The 17287-nt window shown below is 46.6% G+C and overlaps 1 protein-coding gene across 1 annotated transcript in view; it reads right to left on the bottom strand.

Annotated features, from left to right (window-relative positions):
- LOC117522651 (neuropilin-1a-like) overlaps window positions 1-17287 on the bottom strand; it is a 165706-nt gene that overhangs the window by 79421 nt on the left and 68998 nt on the right. Inside the window, exon 4 of the mRNA XM_034184103.1 lies at window positions 9068-9295. Within this exon, the coding sequence (XP_034039994.1) occupies window positions 9068-9295 (228 nt within the window). The remainder of the gene's footprint in view (window positions 1-9067; window positions 9296-17287) is intronic.

Raw genomic sequence — 17287 nt, 5'->3', positions numbered from 1 at the left:
TGGTTGATCTTGAGATTTGTTTGTATTTTAGCTCCGCTCAGGTCACACAATCATCAACCCAAAGTGAGGATCTAGACCGACTTTTCTCAAAGTGCCACCAGCAGATCAAACTCAAAAGTAAGAGTTGGACCACACTGCTAAACTGTCCGGACGTGCCGGACAATTAAAGGGCTTGTGGGAGTTATTACACCACGACCTGTTTTCTGCCTGAAGAGCTCGTAACACTAAGTGTGTCCCTGGGTGTATGTGCCGTTTATTACTTGAGAGTTTGCCTCGAGGTGTTTCCTGCCGTGACCAGGCCGGCTTCCAAAAACACCACAGGTCTGCTTCCAGGAAGTCCCCCGTTTGAGCCCATTCCACACTGGTACCTGGTGGGTATCGAGCCCTGACCCTGGACCTAACAACAGGTTCTGTCTAAAGTGTCGGTGAAACAACAGAATCAGCCACGTTGCTCAAAAGATCCTCAATCGTTTTGGGACAAAGAAGCTTTTCAGACGGCACAAAGTTTCAGTGCAAATTTAATAAGGCACATTTCCACAAAAAACACTACCAGCACATTCCAACCAAGAGTCTGCATGTTTCCACGTGCAGTCTTTCTGTTATATTACATTAAAAATGACCTATCATCATCACTCGTGGTTGTTTTCATGTGAGTTAGCCTCCCCTTTGTCCATTCAGGTTTTCACGTATCCCATAATCCCTTGCGCGCCAGAGAGTCACTGCAGTCAAACAACATATAGAGAATCCACGTGATGACGGTTGTAAATGAATATTATACTACAAAAATGTATTTTTTTTATACTTTTCATCACGTTAATAAGAGACTGCTGCATGATACCCTGAAAACTTGCTAAAACAATTATAGCATATAATCCGTGTCTGCTATGTTTAATTTGCGTGGAATTTAATAAACGCAAACCGAATTTCAGACATATTATATATATTAGTCTGGAACAAAGAGGACAAACAGTGTTGTAAAGAACAATAATCAAGACGTTAAAGAGCAAACTTCACTTTCCCCCAGAACGACATGATCAGGAAGCGAGCGTGGCTCACAGCAGCTCCCATTGAAAATAACGGAGAGACAGCCTGTGATTCTCGCATGTTCACATAAAACAAACGCAATAACAACGTCTATAAACCTAGAGAATATATTCATGAGAGTTTTAGGCACAATATAAAAATAGTTTTATGTTGCAATGTTAATGGTGTCCGTGTGCAGCGGTTAAAGTGCAGCGTGATCAGAGCGTCTCAATGCAGTTCTCAATGTTTGTTGGGAAAGTGTCGGTACACGGACCCACAACAGGGGGCGCAAAGGAACGGACAATGGAGTAGGTCAAATAACAACACTTTACTGTTGTGAATGTGCACAACAAATACAACAGATTACAACAATAGATCAGAATCAATCCACAAAGGTGTCGTGTGGGCAGGCTCGACGATAGGAGACACCTGTCCAAAGCAGAACCGGAACCACACGATTTCCTCCGCCACCAGACCCCGGGAATACTGGAGCCGCCAAGTCCCGAACTCCCAGGTGGCCACTGCCTCCGCGTGTCGGACCTGGTACTGCTGGCGAGGAACAAAAACACAATTAAAGGTGGGCGCGTTTGCACCCAGTAATCCACACGGCAGGAAAGCTACCTCCACCTCTCGTTGGAAAAAAGGTCTGTTATCACTCACAAAAATCACAAAAGGTTACTGTCAAGCAGTCAGCTCAGAATATTACCTTCCAGGTAGAACGATATCTCGGCAAAGAGGTGGAGACGTCGTGCTGCTGATGTACCCCTGCTGATTGGTAACAGCTGTTGCAGGTGATGCGTGACAGCTGTCACCCTAGCTGCTCCTGTGAGGCGGCTGCGCCCTCTGGTGCCTGGAGCCCGCACTCCAGGCAGGGCGCCCTCTGGTGGTGGGCCAGCAGTACCTCCTCTTCTGGCGGCCCACACAACAGGACCCCCCCCTCAACGGGTGCCTCCTGGCGCCCGACCAGGCTTGTCCGGGTGGCGGCGGTAGAAATCGGCCAGGAGGGCCGGGTCCAGGATGAAGCTCCTCTTCACCCAGGAGCGTTCTTCGGGGCCGTACCCCTCCCAGTCCACCAAATACTGGAAGCCCCGGCCCATCCTACGGACATCCAAAAGCCGGCGTACAGTCCAAGCCGGCTTGCCATCGATGATCCGGGCAGGAGGCGGCGCCGGACCCGGAGTACAGAGGGGTGAGGAGTGATGAGGTTTAATCTGGGACACATGAAACACAGGATGGATCCGCAGTGAGGCCGGCAGCCGAAGCCTCACTGCGGCTGGACTGATGACCTTCAGGATCTTGAATGGGCCGATGTAACGGTCCTGTAACTTGGGGGAGTCCACTTGGAGGGGGATGTCCTTTGTGGATAACCACACCTCCTGCCCAGGCCGATACGCAGGGGCCGGGGTCCGCCGACGGTCTGCATGGGCTTTTGCCCTCGTCCGGGCCTTTAGCAAAGCAGAACGGGCGGCACGCCACACCCGACGGCACTTCCGCAGGTGGGCCTGGACCGAGGGCACACCGACCTCTCCCTCAACCACCGGAAACAACGGGGGCTGATACCCCAGACATACCTCAAAAGGGGAGAGGCCGGTGGCTGAAGACACCTGGCTGTTATGGGCATACTCGATCCAGGCCAAATGGGTACTCCAGGCCGCCGGGTGTGCGGCAGTCACGCAGTGCAAGGCCTGCTCCACCTCCTGGTTTACCCGTTCTGCTTGCCCGTTGGTCTGAGGGTGGTACCCGGACGAGAGACTCACCGTGGCCCCCAGTTCCCGGCAGAAGCTCATCCAGACTTGCGAGGAGAACTGGGGACCGCGATCGGAGACGATGTCTGTTGGAATCCCATGCAGCCGGACGACGTGGTGGACCAGGAGGTCCGCTGTCTCCTGGGCTGTTGGGAGCTTCGGGAGGGCCACGAAGTGGGCCGCCTTGGAGAATCGGTCCACTATCGTGAGGATGGTGGTGTTACCCTGGGACGGCGGGAGGCCCGTGACAAAATCCAGGCCGATGTGGGACCAGGGGCGATGAGGCACGGGCAGCGGCTGGAGTAAACCTGATGCCCGGCGATGGTCAGCCTTGCCCCTGGCGCAGGTGGTGCAGGCCTGGATATAATCCCGGACGTCGGCCTCTAGGGATGCCCACCAGAAGTGCTGCCGGACAACTGCCACGGTTCTTCGCACCCCTGGATGACAGGAGAGCTTGGAGCCGTGACAGAAGTCCAGGACTGCAGCCCTAGCTTCTGGTGGGACGTATAGTTTGTTCTTCGGCCCAGTTCCGGGGTCCAGGCTTCGTGCCAGGGCCTCCCGGACGGTTCTCTCTACGTCCCAGGTGAGGGTGGCCACGATAGTGGACTCCGGGATGATGGGTTCCGGTGGATCCGACAACTCCGCTTTGACTTCATCTTCATGTACCCGGGACAAGGCATCCGATCTCTGGTTCTTGGTCCCGGGACGGTAGGTGATCCGGAAGTCAAAACGGCCGAAGAACAGTGACCAGCGGGCTTGCCTGGGGTTCAGCCGCTTGGCGGTCCTGATATACTCCAGGTTCCGGTGGTCAGTGAAAACCGTGAATGGCACGGACGTTCCCTCCAACAGATGTCTCCACTCTTCAAGAGCCTCTTTCACCGCAAGGAGTTCTCGACTGCCGACGTCATAGTTCCGTTCGGCCGGGGTCAACCTGCGGGAAAAATAGGCACACGGGTGAAGGACCTTATCGGTCTTCCCGCTCTGGGAAAGCACGGCTCCTATCCCTGAGTCCGAGGCGTCCACTTCAACCACTAACTGGCGACTAGGATCGGGCTGCACCAGAACGGGTGCAGTAGAGAAGCGCTGTTTCAACTCCTTGAACGCGGCATCGCAACGATCCGACCAGGTGAAGGGGACTTTTGGTGAGGTCAGGGCTGTCAGGGGGCTAACTACCTGACTGTAGCCCTTAATGAACCTCCTGTAGAAATTTGCAAAGCCGAGGAACTGTTGCAGCTTCCTACGGCTAGTGGGTTGGGGCCAGTCTCTCACCGCCGCAACCTTGGCCGGATCAGGAGCGACGGAGTTGGGGGAGATGATAAACCCCAGGAAGGACAAAGATGTGCGGTGAAACTCACACTTCTCGCCCTTCACAAACAGCCGGTTCTCCAACAACCGCTGCAGGACCTGACGTACATGCCGGACATGAGTCTCAGGATCCGGAGAAAAGATGAGTATATCGTCCAGATATACGAAGACGAATCGGTGCAGGAAATCCCGCAAGACATCATTAACCAATGCTTGGAACGTCGCGGGGGCGTTTGTGAGGCCGAACGGCATGACCAGGTACTCAAAGTGACCTAATGGGGTGTTGAATGCCGTCTTCCATTCGTCTCCCTTCCGGATCCGAACCAGGTGATACGCATTTCTAAGATCCAGCTTAGTAAAGATTTTGGCTCCATGCAGGGGGGTGAACACGGAATCTAATAATGGCAACGGGTATCGGTTGCGAACCGTAATCTCATTCAGCCCCCTGTAATCAATACATGGACGAAGTCCGCCATCTTTCTTGCCCACAAAAAAGAAACCTGCCCCCATCGGGGAGGTGGAGTTCCGGATCAGCCCGGCAGCTAATGAGTCCCGGATGTAGGTCTCCATTGATTCGCGCTCAGGTCATGAGAGGTTGTACAGCCTGCTGGACGGGAACTCAGCGCCTGGAACCAAATCAATGGCACAATCGTACGGACGGTGCGGGGGAAGGGTGAGTGCCAGATCCTTGCTGAAGACATCAGCAAGATCGTGGTACTCAACCGGCACTGCCGTCAGATTGGGAGGGACTTTGACCTCCTCCTTAGCCTGGGAACCGGGAGGAACCGAGGATCCTAAACACACCCGATGGCAGGTTTCGCTCCACTGAACCACCACCCCAGACGGCCAATCGATCCGGGGATTGTGCTTTAACATCCATGAGATGCCCAAAATCACGCGGGAGGTAGAAGAAGTTACAAAAAACTCAATCTCCTCCCGGTGGTTTCCAGACACCACCAGAGTTACTGGTTGTGTCTTGTGTGTGAGTAAAGGGAGGAGGGTGCCATCTAGTGCCCGCACCTGCAATGGCGAAGGAAGCGCCACCAGAGGGAGCCCTACCTCCTTTGCCCATCTGCTGTCTAGCAGATTCCCTTCTGACCCCGTGTCCACCAGTGCTCGGGCTTGAAGGGTTAAATCCCCGCTCAGGATTGTGACTGGGAGTCGTGTGGCAATTTGTGTGTGTCTCACTTGAATGTCTTGACCCCCCCTTAGCCCAGTCTCTAAGGGTGAGTGTTGACGTTTTGGCCGTTTGGGGCAGTCTCTCTGTGTGTGCTCTGTTGAGCTGCAGAGAAAACACTCTCCACGGATCAGCCTCCCCATTTTGGCCCTGTGCGTTTCCCTAACAACGTCACCAGGGGGAGCTGTTGCCCCACAAAGCGCTGCGGCTGTGGAGCGTGGGGAGGGTGGCCCCTTTTCGAACCCGGAAGGGAGAGGGGCGGCGCGTATCCGGTCACGTCCTTCGCCTCGCTCCCGACGGCGTTCCTCTAACCGATTGTCTAATCGTATAACGAGATCAATAAGCCCGTCTAAATCCCGCGGTTCGTCCTTGGCCACCAGGAGCTCCTTCAGGACCAACGACAGTCCGTTTACGAAGGCGGCGCGGAGGGCAGTGTTATTCCAGCCAGACCTCGCAGCCGCGATGCGGAAGTCGACTGCATAAGCAGCTGCGCTCCGGCGCCCCTATCTCATTGACAGCAGCACGGCTGAAGCGGTCTCTCCTCTATTTGGGTGATCGAACACTGTTCTGAACTCCCTCACAAACCCATCATATATCAGAAGGAGCCGTGAATTTTGCTCCCAAAGCGCTGTAGCCCAAGCGCGTGCCTTGCCGCGAAGCAGATTAATGACATAAGCTATCTTACTAGCATCAGTCGCGTACATGACGGGACGTTGTGCGAAGACGAGCGAACACTGCATAAGAAAGTCCGCGCACATCTCCACACAACCTCCGTACGGCTCTGGAGGGCTTATGTATGCTTCCGGGGAAGGTGGGAGGGGTCGTTGAACGACCTGTGGAACGTCACTGTTACGCACAGGGTCGACAGGAGGGACAGCCGCAGCAGCGCCCTGAGTGCGCGCTTCCACCTGCGCGGCGAGAGCCTCCACCCTGCGGTTAAGGAGGACGTTCTGCTCGGTCATTAAATCCAACCGAGCCGTGAAAGCGGTGAGGATCCGCTGCAACTCACCGATCATTCCTCCTGCGGACGCCTGTGCGCCCGGTTCTTCCATTGGCCGTTCAACAGCCGGTTGACGCCCCTCGGGATCCATGACGCTGGCCGAGATATCCTGTTGGGAAAGTGTCGGTACACAGACCCACAACAGGGGGCGCAAAGGAACGGACAATGGAGTAGGTCAAATAACAACACTTTACTGTTGTGAATGTGCACAACAAATACAACAGATTACAACAATAGATCAGAATCAATCCACAAAGGTGTCGTGTGGGCAGGCTCGAAGATAGGAGACACCTGTCCAAAGCAGAACCGGAACCACACGATTTCCTCCGCCACCAGACCCCGGGAATACTGGAGCCGCCAAGTCCCGAACTCCCAGGTGGCCACTGCCTCCGCGTGTCGGACCTGGTACTGCTGGCGAGGAACAAAAACACAATTAAAGGTGGGCGCGTTTGCACCCAGTAATCCACACGGCAGGAAAGCTACCTCCACCTCTCGTTGGAAAAAAGGTCTGTTATCACTCACAAAAGTCACAAAAGGTTACTGTCAAGCAGTCAGCTGAGAATATTACCTTCCAGGTAGAACGATATCTCGGCAAAGAGGTGGAGACGTCGTCCTGCTGATGTACCCCTGCTGATTGGTAACAGCTGTTGCAGGTGATGCGTGACAGCTGTCACCCTAGCTGCTCCTGTGAGGCGGCTGCGCCCTCTGGTGCCTGGAGCCCGCACTCCAGGCAGGGCGCCCTCTGGTGGTGGGCCAGCAGTACCTCCTCTTCTGGCGGCCCACACAACAATGTTACTGAGATCTCGCAGCGCGGCGACCTCTCTGAGATTTTATGGGATTTGAAACCTGAAAAGGGCGAATTATCCGTTTTCTGGCCTCTATAATCCTGCTAAATAATGCTAAATGTCACCCTACAGACGACCACGACACAAATTTAATCAGGATGTATCATTAGCATGCAGCAGATCGCCATATACACACCAGTTAGCATGGTGGTATGTTTGCTAACACGCTGTTATAGTGTTTGGCTTCTGTATGATTTACCTGGAGGCTAACATCGCTACATTAGCACAAAAACTTTCTACTTTGTGTTCTGGTTAATTAAATGCTGATGTCAAAACAACATAATCAGGTTTCAAAAAAAAAAAAAAAAAAGATTGATTAGTGAGTAAATCTGATACATCGCTAAAGTCATGTGACTAAAATTGCAGAATATAAGAATAATAAGAATAATGTCAACTTTATTTATCATGAAGGAAATTATTTTGCCGGAGTACCGAAACAGTGAACTTTTTTAATGACATTTGCACAAGATGTTCAACAATATTGCACAGTAACTGAAAAACTCTGAATTGAGGCTTTTCAGGTTTCAAATCCCGCAAAATCTTGGAGCGGTCACTGCGCTGCGAGATCTCAGTAACATCGAGAGCTGCATTGATATGCTCTGATCAGGCTTCACTTTAACCGCTGCACACGGACAACACAATTAACATTGCAACATAAAACTATTTTTATATTGTGCCTAAAACTCCTGTGAATATATTCTCTAGGTTTATAGACGTTGTTATTGCGTTTGTTTTATGTAAACGTGAGAATCACAGTCTGTCTCTCCGTTATTTTCAGTGGGAGCTGCTGTGAGCCACGCTCGCTTCCTGATCATGGTGTTCTGGGGGAAAGTGAAGTTTACTCTTTAACGTCTTGATTATTGTTCTTTACAATACGGTTTGTCCTCTTTGTTCCAGACTAATATATATAAGATGTCTGAAATTCGGTTTGCGCTTATTAAATTCCACGCAGATTAAATGTAGCAGACATGGATTATATGTTATAATTGTTTTAGCAAGTTTTCAGGGTATCATGCAACAGTCTCTTATTAATGTGATGAAAAGCATAAAAAATGACATTTTTGTAGAATAATATTCATTTATAATTGTCATTGTGTGGATTCTCTATGTTGTTTTCACTGCAGCGACTCTCTGGCACGCAAGGGACTATGGGATACGTGAAAACCCCGAATAACTTTGTTCATTATGTGTTCATCCTGTAGAGGGGGGAGGAGTTATACAGTCTGATTGACACAGGTAGGAAAGAGCTCCTGTGGAGTTCTGTGGTGCACCTCAGTGGTGTCTGAAGGTGCTCTGGTAGGACGTCAGTGTGGCATGCAGGGAGTGGGAGGTGCTGTCCCAGATGCTGAGCAGTTTCCTCAGCATCCTCCTCTCTGACACCTCCACCACAGACTCCAGCTCTTCTGATGATCTTGTTGATGCTATGAAACTTTATGAGCGTTTACTGTTTGTGCTAAAAGCTGCTAACCTATATTTTGTGTTTCCGTGCTAAGAGGAGAGCTTCCTGCCCTGTTGATATAATAATAAATAATCTCCCACTGCGCTGGCATGAGGATGCTAGCATAGCGACAGATTCTTGCTAACATAGTTCGTTCCGGTTTTATATTTTATACATTTTTGCTTTAGTCACCATACGAAGTGAATTATTTCACAGGAGCTGTGAACACAAAACTGACCATGTAAAATCATCTGTAGACAACAACAAATCTGCAAATACCCTGTTTGACATTTCACTCGGCGAGCCTTCATTATCGTCAGCGTGGATTTTAGATTAGCTGAAGCAGTGACGAGCATTTGTGGCATCATGTTTCCTTTTTTACAACAAGGTTTTACCAACGATGTTTGTCTTTGAACACAAATATTTCCTTCTGCTCGCACCTTGAGCTCATTTATTTACCTTCCCCCCACCGTCATCCAAAAACCTCGCCGCGTGCATCACCGCAGGAGCCTTTCAGCCTCGGCTGGTCCTCACCTGCAGGGAAGCCGTCCCAAATCTCCAGCCAGTCGTATCGGCAGAGCGCGCCTGGCGGTGGCGAGGTGTCGGGTTCCATGCTGAAGCTGTCAAACTCCACCACGATCTCTGACATCTTGGGGGCAAAGATCATGAAGGTGCAATCCAAGTTGTTGGGGTATTTTTCAGGGAAGCCCGGTGTCTTTATGATGCCCCTGGGAGCCGTGAAGTTCCTGGAACATTCTGGACCTGTAGGGAGGCGACACTGTCATGTTTTTAAAGTGTCAAGGAATGTTTGGACAAAGTAATCATCTGTCATTTGGACTGTCCGAGGGGAAATCTCAGAGGTCAGAGGGCATGCAGGGGTCATATCATGTCTCATAATTACCCTACATACAGTCAGGACCAGAAGCAGTTGGGTCGTAACAAATTTAGTAATTTTGCTGCTGCACACCACCACAGTGAACGTGAACCGGACGCTCGGGGTGTAGACGTTCAGCTTTAATCGAGAGGTTTAACAAAAATATTGCGTTAAGCATTTAGGATTTATTGCCACTTTTATACACAGTTTGTCCATTTTCAGAGGCCAGAGGCAATACAACAATTATCGTTCATATCATTTATCACCTTTACAGCCAGTTTTCTTCAGACAAGTCAGGCGATGGATACATACACATTTCCAAGTCACTGGATATGTGATGGACGTCATTTGGATCAATCATTACAAAACACAGACAGTATAGTAATGTATGGTAATGACCTGAAGCAGACAGGTCTCACAAAAGAGAGGTGAGTGAGGGAAGCCAGCAAGACACATACATAATTCTCAAGGAGATACAGGCTTCTGTGGTTGTGACTGGAAAAACAGAGCACAGTAAATTTTGTCTGTTGCATCACCAGTTATGGAGCTTCATGGTGGAGTGGCACGTGGGAGGCCACCAAAGTGTCCTGAGGTGAAGCAGTGGAGTGAGAAGTTATAGTGGAAAATGTGCTTTTATTAGTATAGCTTTTAATTAAAAACATTTTTATTTCTTTATAAAAAACAATTTTTTTTTTTTTTTTTTTTTTTTTTACAAAAAATGTTTTGAAAAAGAGAGATAGGGTGGTCTTATATTCAGAACTATACAGTATTACTTGTACTAAAGCGCTACACCATCTGCATACCTGCTGACCAGCGGTAACATCTGAGACCAGTACAGGGTTGATATAAATACAATCTGATCTCACACCAGTTTGTGACGGCATCATGAAAAGTGATTTAACCTATTAGTTTGTGATACCTTCACAAATTGTCACATCTTCATGATGATATCATATAAAAAAATCTGTGTGTGTGTGTGTGTTGGGGGGGGTTATGGTTAAAAATAGCGACATTTTCTGATGTTATCACAAAAAAGACAGACTGGGCTGAATAAATTAGATTAGAATAGATAAGATTAGAACTTTATTGATCCCTTAGGAAGACTCTCTCAGGGAAATTGAGGTGCCAGCAGCACTGTATAGCAGCACACAGGGTAAGAAGCACACAGAGTACAAAAAGTGAAAGTAAAAAAAAAAAAAATGCAAATATAAATACAGTGTTAAAATCTACCTGGTTCTTACTGTAATTCTGTCCCTCACAAAGTACAAAGTCAAACTGTTTTGCACTTTTAAATTTATTCAAAGTCACGTTGAAAAACAGGCCTGGGTTCTGAAGAACTTCTCTCTTGCAGGAGATCCATCTGTTCAGAACCCTGAACAATGCACTAAAACCATTTTTATAAAACACAACGTGGGTGTGCCAAAGCTGGACCTTATTTTATATAATCCTTCTCTTATTGGTCCCCGTGGACATTCAAGGGAGGTCCCGCCTCCTGCCTATAACCCGCGCAATAACGGGACATATGATTTATATTGAGATATACTTTATTGATCTCACAGTGGAGAAATTACGTTTACACTCCTTTTACCTCAGACAGCAATTAGTCCACAATTATTACTTGTGGACTAATTCAAGTTACAATATTGTAACTTGAATCTATTTGTTCTAAGTGATAAAACCAATTCAACCCAGTTCGACATGCACACTTAAACAAATAACAGACTAAAAGCATATCAAACTAAGAAAATAATCATTTAAGTGATTACTTAATACCAAAACAAATAAAGAAAACAAAATAACAAAATAACAGATAAACACACAAATATATCTAACAACACAAATATAAATACCAGACACACTGATCACTACTGGCTCCTATTGTTGCTCTCCTTCCTGTCCTCTGTCTTCCTGTTACTCCTCCTGCCCCTGACTGAGGAGTTGTACAGTCTGATGGTCTGAGGGACAAAGGAGATTTTCAGTCTGTTGGTCCTGCACTTTTTAATTAGTATATTATATTAAAATACACCATACTGTATTTCTTCAGATGTCATACAACTGACCGACAATTACACAGTAGGTTGCTGGTGTTAATACACTGTTATTTTTGTGTACAGTGGAGAGGGGTCACTCTCAGTTTAATCACTTTTGTCATGTAATTTATGGCATATAGTGCTGTTGTTTTCACTTTACAATCTCTGCATTCTACTACTACTACTACTACTACTACTACTACTACTACAACCAACAATGACAGTAGTTCCTACTAGCACACAGCTGAGTGACGGTGCAGTGTGTAGGCTGTACGTGTATTGTGGACCTGTGTGTGTAAGGTGCGTCTGAGTTCCACCCTCGTCACAGACCTGGACTTCAGACCTGGCTGACGCACAATTTTACAACATTGAACACAAACTTTACACCACATTTTTAGATCAACACAGCCACACGAGTGACAACAGTGTCGTGATTTCAGGAGTGCACGTGGTGGGCGTGGAAAAAAAAAAGCGTTTCTTAGAGACATCTTGTCCCCAAATGTGCAGAACGACTGTTGAAGAATTAGAATTTGATTCTGTTCTCATGTTTTACAAACCAGCAGTCGATGCCGCTGCCCTGAACTCTGAGCGTGTCCATCTGCAGACGTCCTCCCAGCTGGACGTTCACACCTTGTTTGTGGTAAAGTGACACGATTGAGGTCACGAGACGGCGACTGACTGTTGGAGGAAGACAGCAAGAGGCGTGGCTGACAGTCAAACGCCCCTCCCTGTGAGGTGTGTGTGTGTGTGTGTGTGTGTGCATTCTCATGTTGCCACACCAGATGTGAGCATGCCTCTAAACATGTGGCACACACACACACACACACACACACACACACACACACACACACACACACACACACACACACACACACGCAGACACGCCTCTGGACCGTTCGCTGTTGACACAGGTGGTGTCATTAAAAGGGCGACATGATGAACGATGTGGACGAGCGAGCGGCGAGGGATGACGTGAGCTTCGATCCTGCTCAGCTGGCACATATTTCACTCTGTGTGTGTGTGTGTGTGTGTGTGTGTTGGTCTGTGTTTGACAAATGTCAGCTTCTGTCAAAGCCAGAAATTGATGTTTGCTCAGGGGGGAAAATGCCCCTGAAAGTTCACACAGCTGGTGAAAAATGAGCCTCGTGGAGAAGATTTTTTCGATTTTTATAGCAGGTTCAACCCCCCGAGACAAAGTACTTCAAAAAAATGTACTACAGAAGAGCAGCTCACTGAACATCACTTTTGCCAAGACATGCAGTATTTACACACACACAGACACACACACACATACAGATGACAGGATCATTGTATTGATCGGGCGTCACACTGCGTCTTATTAGTGATTAGTGGTTTTTATGGTAGTTGGTAATAGTGATGAACATCAGAACATGCGTAGCATCACGGTGTGGTATTTACCGTCTCCCAGGCCAGAGCTGGTCTTAGTTTATCCTTTCAAAATGTTTGTTTCATGTTTTGAAGGTTTTTCTATCGTCGAGTACAGCGGTGATGGATTCAAGAAATATAAATTATTTACAGCCATGTAATCTACTTATCTTGACTTTGGAGAAAGAACCTCGACTCAGCTTACGTCTGGTGTGCATAACACCACGCATAAAGCTTCCTACGCTGGGTTTATGGCAGACAGTGGTGGGCACAGATAACCAAAAAATTAACTTCAAAAACAGATAATCAGATAACTGAAAAGTTATCTTTGATAAAGCTAAAACAATAAACCACCCAAAAATGTATCGGAAGTTACAAATAATCGATAACCGATAAATTGCAGTATTGTCTCCGGTACACTTGCAACTACTAACAAGCTGATTTTGAGTTTCAACACCACGATCGCTTTTGGAAGCATCAAAAGCGACAACAGACCCAAACAATGAGTCAGCACTTCTGTCTTTGGGCATCCTGCCCCCTGCTGGAAGCTCCTGTTTATGACATGGCTTCCAGGACAGACGCAAGCTGAGAGGAGCTGCACAGTTCAACTCTCTACTCAATCACAACGCTGCCGTCAGGCCGGGGTCTTGAAAAATAAAGCAGTGCTGACTTATGGTTTGGTGTATAAATCAATCAATCAATCAATTTTTTTTTATATAGCGCCAAATCACAACAAACAGTTGCCCCAAGGCGCTTTATATTGTAAGGCAAGGCCATACAATAATTATGTAAAACCCCAACGGTCAAAACGACCCCCTGTGAGCAAGCACTTGGCTACAGTGGGAAGGAAAAACTCCCTTTTAACAGGAAGAAACCTCCAGCAGAACCAGGCTCAGGGAGGGGCAGTCTTCTGCTGGGACTGGTTGGGGCTGAGGGAGAGAACCAGGAAAAAGACATGCTGTGGAGGGGAGCAGAGATCGATCACTAATGATTAAATGCAGAGTGGTGCATACAGAGCAAAAAGAAAAAGAAACAGTGCATCATGGGAACCCCCCAGCAGTCTACGTCTATAGCAGCATAACTAAGGGATGGTTCAGGGTCACCTGATCCAGCCCTAACTATAAGCTTTAGCAAAAAGGAAAGTTTTAAGCCTAATCTTAAAAGTAGAGAGGGTGTCTGTCTCCCTGATCTGAATTGGGAGCTGGTTCCACAGGAGAGGAGCCTGAAAGCTGAAGGCTCTGCCTCCCATTCTACTCTTACAAACCCTAGGAACTACAAGTAAGCCTGCAGTCTGAGAGCGAAGCGCTCTATTGGGGTAATATGGTACTACGAGGTCCCTAAGATAAGATGGGACCTGATTATTCAAAACCTTATAAGTAAGAAGAAGAATTTTAAATTCTATTCTAGAATTAACAGGAAGCCAATGAAGAGAGGCCAATATGGGTGAGATATGCTCTCTCCTTCTAGTCCCCGTCAGTACTCTAGCTGCAGCATTTTGAATTAACTGAAGGCTTTTTAGGGAACTTTTAGGACAACCTGATAATAATGAATTACAATAGTCCAGCCTAGAGGAAATAAATGCATGAATTAGTTTTTCAGCATCACTCTGAGACAAGACCTTTCTGATTTTAGAGATATTGCGTAAATGCAAAAAAGCAGTCCTACATATTTGTTTAATATGCACTTGAATGACATATCCTGATCAAAAATGACTCCAAGATTCTCACAGTATTACTAGAGGTCAGGGTAATGCCATCCAGAGTAAGGATCTGGTTAGACACCATGTTTCTAAGATTTGTGGGGCCAAGTACAATAACTTCAGTTTTATCTGAGTTTAAAAGCAGGAAATTAGAGGTCATCCATGTCTTTATGTCTGTAAGACAATCCTGCAGTTTAGCTAATTGGTGTGTGTCCTCTGGCTTCATGGATAGATAAAGCTGGGTATCATCTGCGTAACAATGAAAATTTAAGCAATACCGTCTAATAATACTGCCTAAGGGAAGCATGTATAAAGTGAATAAAATTGGTCCTAGCACAGAACCTTGTGGAACTCCATAATTAACTTTAGTCTGTGAAGAAGATTCCCCATTTACATGAACAAATTGTAATCTATTAGACAAATATGATTCAAACCACCGCAGCGCAGTGCCTTTAATACCTATGGCATGCTCTAATCTCTGTAATAAAATTTTATGGTCAACAGTATCAAAAGCAGCACTGAGATCTAACAGAACAAGCACAGAGATGAGTCCACTGTCCGAGGCCATAAGAAGATCATTTGTAACCTTCACTAATGCTGTTTCTGTACTATGATGAATTCTAAAACCTGACTGAAACTCTTCAAATAGACCATTCCTCTGCAGATGATCAGTTAGCTGTTTTACAACTACCCTTTCAAGAATTTTTGAGAGAAAAGGAAGGTTGGAGATTGGCCTATAATTAGCTAAGATAGCTGGGTCAAGTGATGGCTTTTTAAGTAATGGTTTAATTACTGCCACCTTAAAAGCCTGTGGTACATAGCCAACTAACAAAGATAGATTGATCATATTTAAGATCGAAGCATTAAATAATGGTAGGGCTTCCTTGAGCAGCCTGGTAGGAATGGGGTCTAATAAACATGTTGATGGTTTGGATGAAGTAACTAATGAGAATAACTCAGACAGAACAATCGGAGAGAAAGAGTCTAACCAAATACCGGCATCACTGAAAGCAGCCAAAGATAACGATACGTCTTTGGGATGGTTATGAGTAATTTTTTCTCTAATAGTTAAAATTTTGTTAGCAAAGAAAGTCATGAAGTCATTACTAGTTAAAGTTAATGGAATACTCAGCTCAATAGAGCTCTGACTCTTTGTCAGCCTGGCTACAGTGCTGAAAAGAAACCTGGGGTTGTTCTTATTTTCTTCAATTAGTGATGAGTAGAAAGATGTCCTAGCTTTACGAAGGGCTTTTTTATAGAGCAACAGACTCTTTTTCCAGGCTAAGTGAAGATCTTCTAAATTAGTGAGACGCCATTTCCTCTCCAACTTACGGGTTATCTGCTTTAAGCTACGAGTTTGTGAGTTATACCACGGAGTCAGACACTTCTGATTTAAAGCTCTCTTTTTCAGAGGAGCTACAGCATCCAAAGTTGTCGTCAATGAGGATGTAAAACTATTGACGAGATACTCTATCTCCCTTACAGAGTTTAGGTAGCTACTCTGCACTGTGTTGGTATATGGCATTAGAGAACATAAAGAAGGAATCATATCCTTAAACCTAGTTACAGCGCTTTCTGAAAGACTTCTAGTGTAATGAAACTTATTCCCCACTGCTGGGTAGTCCATCAGAGTAAATGTAAATGTTATTAAGAAATGATCAGACAGAAGGGAGTTATCAGGGAATACTGTTAAGTCTTCTATTTCCATACCATAAGTCAGAACAAGATCTAAGATATGATTAAGTGGTGGGTGGACTCATTTACTTTTTGAGCAAAGCCAATAGAGTCTAATAATAGATTAAATGCAGTGTTGAGGCTGTCATTCTCAGCATCTGTGTGGATGTTAAAATCGCCCACTATAATTATCTTATCTGAGCTAAGCACTAAGTCAGACAAAAGGTCTGAAAATTCACAGAGAAACTCACAGTAACGACCAGGTGGACGATAGATAATAACAAATAAAACTGGTTTTTGGGACTTCCAATTTGGATGGACAAGACTAAGAGACAAGCTTTCAAATGAATTAAAGCTCTGTCTGGGTTTTGGATTAATTAATAAGCTGGAATGGAAGATTGCTGCTAATCCTCCACCCCGGCCCGTGCTACGAGCATTCTGACAGTTAGTGTGACTCGGGGTGTTGACTCATTTAAACTAACATATTCATCCTGCTGTAACCAGGTTTCTGTTAGGCAGAATAAATCAATATGTTGATCAATTATTATATCATTTACCAACAGGGACTTAGAAGAGAGAGACCTAATGTTTAATAGACCACATTTAACTGTTTTAGTCTGTGGTGCAGTTGAAGGTGCTATATTATTTTTTCTTTTTGAATTTTTATGCTTAAATAGATTTTTGCTGGTTATTGGTAGTCTGGGAGCAGGCACCGTCTCTACGGGGATGGGGCAATGAGGGGATGGCAGGGGGAGAGAAGCTGCAGAGAGGTGTGTAAGACTACAACTCTGCTTCCTGGTCCCAACCCTGGATAGTCACGGTTTGGAGGATTTAAGAAAATTGGCCAGATTTCTAGAAATGAGAGCTGCTCCATCCAAAGTGGGATGGCTGCCGTCTCTCCTAACAAGACCAGGTTTTCCCCAGAAGCTTTGCCAATTATCTATGAAGCCCACCTCATTTTTTGGACACCACTCAGACAGCCAGCAATTCAAGGAGAACATGCGGCTAAACATGTCACTCCCGGTCTGATTGGGGAGGGGCCCAGAGAAAACTACAGAGTCCGACATTGTTTTTGCAAAGTTACACACCGA

The sequence above is a fragment of the Thalassophryne amazonica genome, chromosome 12 (assembly GCF_902500255.1).
Source record: "Thalassophryne amazonica chromosome 12, fThaAma1.1, whole genome shotgun sequence".
Classification (NCBI taxonomy): Eukaryota; Metazoa; Chordata; class Actinopteri; order Batrachoidiformes; family Batrachoididae; genus Thalassophryne; species Thalassophryne amazonica.
The sequence above is the reverse complement of the archived record's forward strand: the minus strand, read 5'-3'. Positions and strand labels throughout refer to the sequence as shown.